This window comes from Lutjanus erythropterus, chromosome 14, assembly GCF_056507025.1.
Source record: "Lutjanus erythropterus isolate fLutEry1 chromosome 14, fLutEry1.hap2, whole genome shotgun sequence".
NCBI classification, from domain to species: domain Eukaryota; kingdom Metazoa; phylum Chordata; class Actinopteri; order Lutjaniformes; family Lutjanidae; genus Lutjanus; species Lutjanus erythropterus.
The window spans coordinates 14,444,074-14,450,469 of record NC_139330.1 but is presented as its reverse complement, the minus strand read 5'-3'; the positions used below and the strand labels follow the sequence as shown (position 1 = coordinate 14,450,469).

The 6,396-nt window shown below is 41.2% G+C and overlaps 1 protein-coding gene across 1 annotated transcript; it reads left to right on the top strand.

The window, feature by feature from the left end:
* Nucleotides 1–207: 207 nt before the first annotated feature.
* znf518a (zinc finger protein 518A) lies at nucleotides 208–6,366 on the top strand. Its single transcript, XM_084735646.1, has 3 exons — nucleotides 208–346; nucleotides 1,936–4,188; nucleotides 4,352–6,366. Exons 2-3 carry the CDS (start codon nucleotides 1,950–1,952, stop codon nucleotides 4,999–5,001), a joined length of 2,889 nt encoding a protein of 962 aa, XP_084591772.1. The 5' UTR covers nucleotides 208–346; nucleotides 1,936–1,949; the 3' UTR covers nucleotides 5,002–6,366.
* The last annotated feature ends 30 nt before the right edge of the window (nucleotides 6,367–6,396 follow it).

Sequence of the window (6,396 nt, the reverse complement as noted above, 5' to 3'; positions counted from 1 at the left end):
TTTTTAAACTTGAAACAATTAACGCAGCTACTAATTGATGTTAGTTTAGTGAAGACATACTTTATTGGGGTTAGAGGTTTTTTTTTTAGCGTATACTTTCAGCCATGAACCATCCCCACATGAAAAAAACACCACATGAATGCAGTGAGAGCGGTATTTGCTTTGAAACAGCTCAGTGTGTGTGTGTGTGTGTGTGTGTGACTGTGTGTTTAGCTGTAGGCCTGTAGGACAGGACGGCTCTCTCTGTCGGAGGCTAAAGGCTAAAGCAGCTCAGAGGCTGTAATCCCCGTATGAAACCATCATGGCTGCCACTCGCTGAGCTGTCAAGCTCTCCACAAAAGAAAAGGTAAAAACCGAGACAACGACACACACAACTTCAGCTTTGTGCTTATTTTATACCGCCCGGTGGGTTTATCTGCAGTAATAACTCGACGCGAGGTTAAAAAACTGCGCTGGCGCAACTTTGTCGCCACGTTTTTTATTCCTGAAGTTATTTCGTCTTTGTAAGCTCCCGTCGCGTCGCGTTAATTCAAATCACCCAAACGCTATTTCAGAAAAAGGTTGAACAGTTAGCTTAGATGCTAAATAACGACACGTGTCTGCAGGCGAGAGGTAAAAGGCTCTAACTGGTTCACGGTGGGATAGTTTTTTTTCGTAACTTCTCAATTCCCAAGGCGTTTCTTTGCTCGGTACAAAGGCAGTCTCATCACTTTGTTGTGGTCAAGTCAAACTGCACAATGGCCGCACGATTCACCGATTAATCTGCTCCTAAGAAGTGCTACATCTAGATACTGTGCTCGTTTTAATGGTGCATTTGTTAGTTTTGTTAAATTTTTAATTGCACCTCGCACAATAGCGTAAGTAGTTTATCTTCGAAGCAGAGCATGAAGTTCATAACTAATGTGTGAGCAGGTGAGCTTTAGTGCAGTTTCCTGCACCTGGTGGTGCATTTAAGATCGTTATTTTACATCTCATGTGAGTGTGATGAACTAATATCCATGCCTTGGGATTTTGAACCATAGCCAGCAACAGGTGGACTTTGCAAAGTAATCAACAGAAAAGGACAGTGAATGCAGCTTATTTGTGTAGGTTTGGTGTGAAATCATGAAGCTGCAGTAGAGCTGCAATGATAAATCAACTAGTTTTCAACTATTAAATTGATCGCAAACTATTTTGACGACAGAGTAATCCAGGATGCATCTCATAAGGGGTATATTTCAGAGTTCAAGTTCTGCAAGAAGTTGCAGTATTTCTGAAACTTTACTTTTTTGTTTCCATAACTAACTAATATGTTTTGTAGAAGCCTACATTAGTTAGCCATGCATTGCACAAACTTCAGATTGGTCATGATAACTTGCTTTGCTGTGCTGCTGTTTGCTGATAGAGGAATATTGTTGAATACGGAAATGCATACATATACTTTGTAAATAGAATTGTATTTTTGCTTTACTTGTATTTACTTTAATGGTAGTTCAAATTTGTTTAAAAAAAGTTAAATACAAAAATATTTAGGGGGGCAGAGGGTGGGGGATCAGATTAATCGGCTTGAAAAACTTTATTTCAAAAACAGTCAGAATTCTCTGATGCCAACTTCTTTAATGTGAATATTTTATGATTTCTTTACACCTCTCCTGACCAATGAACTGAATATCTTTGGGTTGAGGACTGAACCTTTGGTTCTGGCAAACACTGATCTGGCATTTTTCACCATTTTCTTACACGTTATAGACCAAACAGCTAAACGATTGATTAAGAAAATGATTGAAAGATTAATCACTAATGAAAATATTTGTTAGTTGCAGCTCTAAACAACAGTTTTAGCTTGCAGAATATACTGGTTCTTTTCATAAGAAAATGAAATACATTCCGGAAAACACTCGTTGAAACATTTGCCTCGAAGCTACATTATTTGTTGACTCTTCTCTTTACTTTCAGGAACCTGTAAAACCATGGATTCTGTGGATATTAGCAAGGTTACTTCCGCAGGAGGTAATAGACGGCGTGTCAACAAGAAGAATAGAGATTGGCACAAACGGCTCCACCTCAGGAAGACTGCCGTTCAGCCCCCAACTATGCAAAGTGAAGATAAGCGTGGACCAAAGAAGATAGCAGAGGAGTGGGAGCAAAGCACAGTGTGGCCTTCATCAAAGAAGGCCCCCCAGGAAGCACAACAGAGTCAGCACAGGACAAATGATAGTGGAAATACACTCAGGTTCACATGCTCTCAATGTAGGGACAACTTGGAATATGTTCCCAAAGACTTAGTGAGACACTTTGAAGAAAAACACAGAGGGAGCCCACCAGTCTTTTCCTGTCACGTGTGCACTTTTAGCACACATGAATTCTCCTACTTTCAGGTTCATCTATTAAGCCACAAGGACACTTTTTCTAGTTGCAGTGTTTGCAATGACAATGTTCAACGCACATGGCCTGAATTGAGTACACACCTGACTACGTATCACTGCCAAAATGGCAAATATTCATGTGAAATGTGTCAGATATTCTCCACAGGTGACATTAAAGTATTTTTAGAGCATGTGTACACACATAATTTGGGCCTAGAAGGAGCAAATGATGATCTATCGCTGCACACAAAGGACAAGAATAATTTTGGGCCTAAAGCAACCACTCAGACTTTCAGTTGTCAGCACTGTGGCTATGAGGCATCTCAGAAATTTTTGATTACTAAGCACATTAAAGCTGTCCATGTTTGCCAGAATGGTAATCAGGGGACAAAGAAGAGGAAGGAGGTTCGTTCCATAGCAATGAAACCAAATGACCCAATCCCAAAAATTAAGCCTAGATTAACAAGAAGTGCAGTTAGGGAAATGTGTTGGCTGACAGAGGACTGCCTTTCTCTGCCAGGGAGAGAATTCCTGGATAAATACTGCCATCTGTCAGATCCACAAACAACACTAGAGGAAACTCAACAGTTTTTGATGAAGTCTGTTACCGGGGAAACCGGTGACCAAAAATGGACCAATGCTCTGAAAACCGTTTTGTCAAATGTCCCTCAAGATAAGAATCTTCACCCCAAGTCAGAGAACGGCATCATGTTGAACTCGTCAGATCTAACTGTCCTGACAGTCAAGAACAAGATAACCGTAGCTCAAAACGGTGCTACTTATGCCAAAAAGTTGAAAATGATGACATCATCAGATAAGGAAACTGTTTCCCCTGAAAGTGCTGCTGACGATGATCATTGTGTAGTCGACCAAAATGGATGTCAGTCAAATTTGAATGATCATACACCTTGTCCACAGACTGAAACCAAACTAAATAACATCTCGACAGCCCAGAATGAGCCATCTGAGTCCACTCAAATGCAGGAAAACCGCGAGAATCAGGAATTAAAGATGCATCAGGAAATCAAGGAAAAGAATGACGAACCTATGCAAGAGGATGGGATTAATATCTCCACTGAGCTGAAGTTGACAAATAAGAGCGAAGAGCAGGCACCTGTTCATAAAGTTGTACCAAAAAATAAGAGACGAAGAAATCGACGACGGAAAAGAAAGGCCAAATCTAAAATAGTGGATAAAAGACCAGAAGGATTGGCCTTAAAGATAGTGCTGAAGAAGAACCCAGTGAAGGAGAAGCAGTGGGTGTCACAAAGCTCTTTGTCTTCTCCATCAGGAGACGGTCTGACAGAAGACCATCGTGGACTGCCAAGCCCTCGTACAATATTGCCAGAGACTGTGGTGGTTCCCCAAAACTCACTGCTAACAGAAGCACACCTGAAGAAATGGACCAAAGCTTCCAAGACTGACCTGCATGACCCCTCTGAAACCATCACTTTGATTCCACAAGCAAAACCAGGAGAAGAACTAAAACCCAGTTGTGCTGCAAAGCCAATAGGGTCTAAGAATATAGATGGAAAGGCGCCTGCCGTGCTCGAAGGCTTGCTGTCAACGCATCAAGAAATGCAAGATGACGCAGAGAAGTCAGTGCAGTTCCTGGAAACAGAAGTTGACACGAGTGGTTCAGCTGCTGGGACAGGCCAGTCAAATTCAAGAGCTGCAGCCATGACTGAAGTAGAAGTGTCCCCCGAGAACCTACAGCTCCAAACATCAGGCAGTGGCATGGACTGCCATGTGTCAGATGATAGGATGAGTTCAGCTGCTAAGGGAGCGACTGTTCACAGCACCAAGTCTTCCCCTGTTTCCCAACCTGTTATTACGCCACAGGGTAAGACGGCAAATTATAGATTCTGCACAGACTTAATGGTTAAAGGTTTAACATGCAGTAGAATTTTCTTGACATACATTTGAATGATCATTTTACATTTTACAATCAAAGCAATAGCAAACCTGTCTGTTGAAATGAGTATTTTCACCTTTGTGTCTTGCAGTTAAGATAAACTCTTCAGAGCAGAATGCTGAGAGGATGAGAGACGGAGAAGTGCCTGACTCCAGCCCAGATCTCCTCAGCAAAACCAAATTGCCTGAAGGGAAAGCCATCCAACAGGAGCCCTCACCAGCCTCTGGCCGTCAGTGGCAGCCAGTCCCAAAATACCTGGAGAGGACCCTGAAGTTAGTAGCCATAAGTCCATCTCAGTTGGTAAAGCGTCCAGCAGGAGACCAGCCGGTTGTGGTGCTAAATCATCCAGACGCCGACATCCCCGAGGTCGCCAGGATCATGGAGGTCATCAACAGGTACAGAGGAGAGGTGCAGAAGGTCGTACTGTCACGGAGAACTTTGAATGCTCTCTCAGCCATGAATGGCGAGGTCGCTAAGGCAAATGACCCAACAGATGCCGAGCCTGATTCTGTGGGGCGCGGCCAAAACTCTGTACAGGAGAGGTTCCTGTTGAAATTGAAACTTCGAAGGTTGAGCAGGAAAAAGTATGAAGTAGTCGATGCAGTCTCTCCCAGCAGGGATGCTGCGACAAAGTTCCGCTGCTGGTTTTGTGGCAGGGTCTTTATAAGCCAGGAAATGTGGATGGTCCATCGGCAGCGACATCTGATGGATTGGAAAAGGCCAAACTGTGAAAACTCTTAAATGTCGCACACACTGGATGAAAAACTAAAACAGTCTGGAAAAAGACAACTTTGCAATACAACAAAACAATAATGGAAACAGTGATAGCCAGCCTCCTCAGTTTTTTTTTAAGTCTTAATTATGATTGGCTGGTTTTAGGAGAATCACATGATCATCACTCTTCTTGGAGGGTTCAAGTTCTCAGGGTAATTTTAACATTTACCTGTTGTCTCTCTCCCAGTTTGAGTAGCTTGATACGAACTCTTTGTAGAGTATTTGTAAAGCCACAAGGACGTGGTGTTGATAATTTAGTTCTTTGTATTGTTTGTATTTTGACTACACAATATAGCTTTATTTAAGGTGATTTAAGTACACTGTCGTATGGAATCTTTTATAGAACACTGTAATATGTATATTTGCCATACCATCTGAATTTATGAATCAGTTTATGTACGGGTAGGCTATACAGCATGGTAGCTATCATATTTATGTTTCTGGAATGGGACGCAGAGACCCACAAGTTACTCAGATATACCAAAACTGTGTGTTTAAACAAAAAGAAAAGACAATAAGCTGTTTTATTCAACATTTATTTATGACTTTTTCCTTTATATGCTTTTCTTTATGCTTTTTTTGGGCCATTGGAAGAATCAGTGTGTTTGTAAAATTTTTGTATAAACTCCAAATTATGTTCAAATATAGTATTATCTAAGATGTCCCGAAAGACACGGTTAATTTAAAAAAAGTAATCCTGATTTGTGTAAGGCCAGTGAAAATATTAGTGAAATAATTTCCTCTAAAATTTGGATTCAAGAGGCCTAGATGATTTGATCATGTATTTTTCCCCCAATGATTTCCCTCTCTTTTTGACTTGAAATGATAATCTTATCTTTTAATTGCACTATGAAAGGAGGATTTATATTTCCCGATTACCTCACCTTATCAGGCCTAAGCCTTTGACAATCTCAACCAGTGTCCTCCTGTGGCTAAACATTTCCTTATGCAGCCATTATCCCTCAGTATTCTCAGCAAGGGAACAGTGGCTCCTGTGTGTGTGTGTGAGTGTGAGTGTGTGTGAGGTGTGTGAGTGTTTGTGTTAGTCAAGGACCATTGGGCAGATGCACCTGTCCTGTATACTGATAGTGTGCATGTATACCTGTTTCTGGAGCGCAAACTTCAAAGTCAGTAACTCACTGTGTACATATACTTTTTTCAATTTAGATAAGAGATTTATAATTGTATATAGTCCAGATAGAGGTACTGTAAAATATTACCTGAGAATTTTCACCAAGTGCCTAGGATTTTTTTTTTGTTATGCAACAAATGTGCATGAGTATGATAGCATTACTTGTTGACCACAAAATAAATGAACCAGTTTGTCAGTTACTGGTGGCATTGTGTGATGACTGAAGATGT

Coding starts and splice junctions, on each gene's coding strand:
- znf518a (XM_084735646.1), top strand. CDS start 1,950: ATGGATTCTGTGGATATTAGCAAGGTTACTTCCGCAGGAGGTAATAGA. Junction 4,189..4,351: donor ACCTGTTATTACGCCACAGG/GTAAGACGGCAA, acceptor TGTGTCTTGCAG/TTAAGATAAACTCTTCAGAG.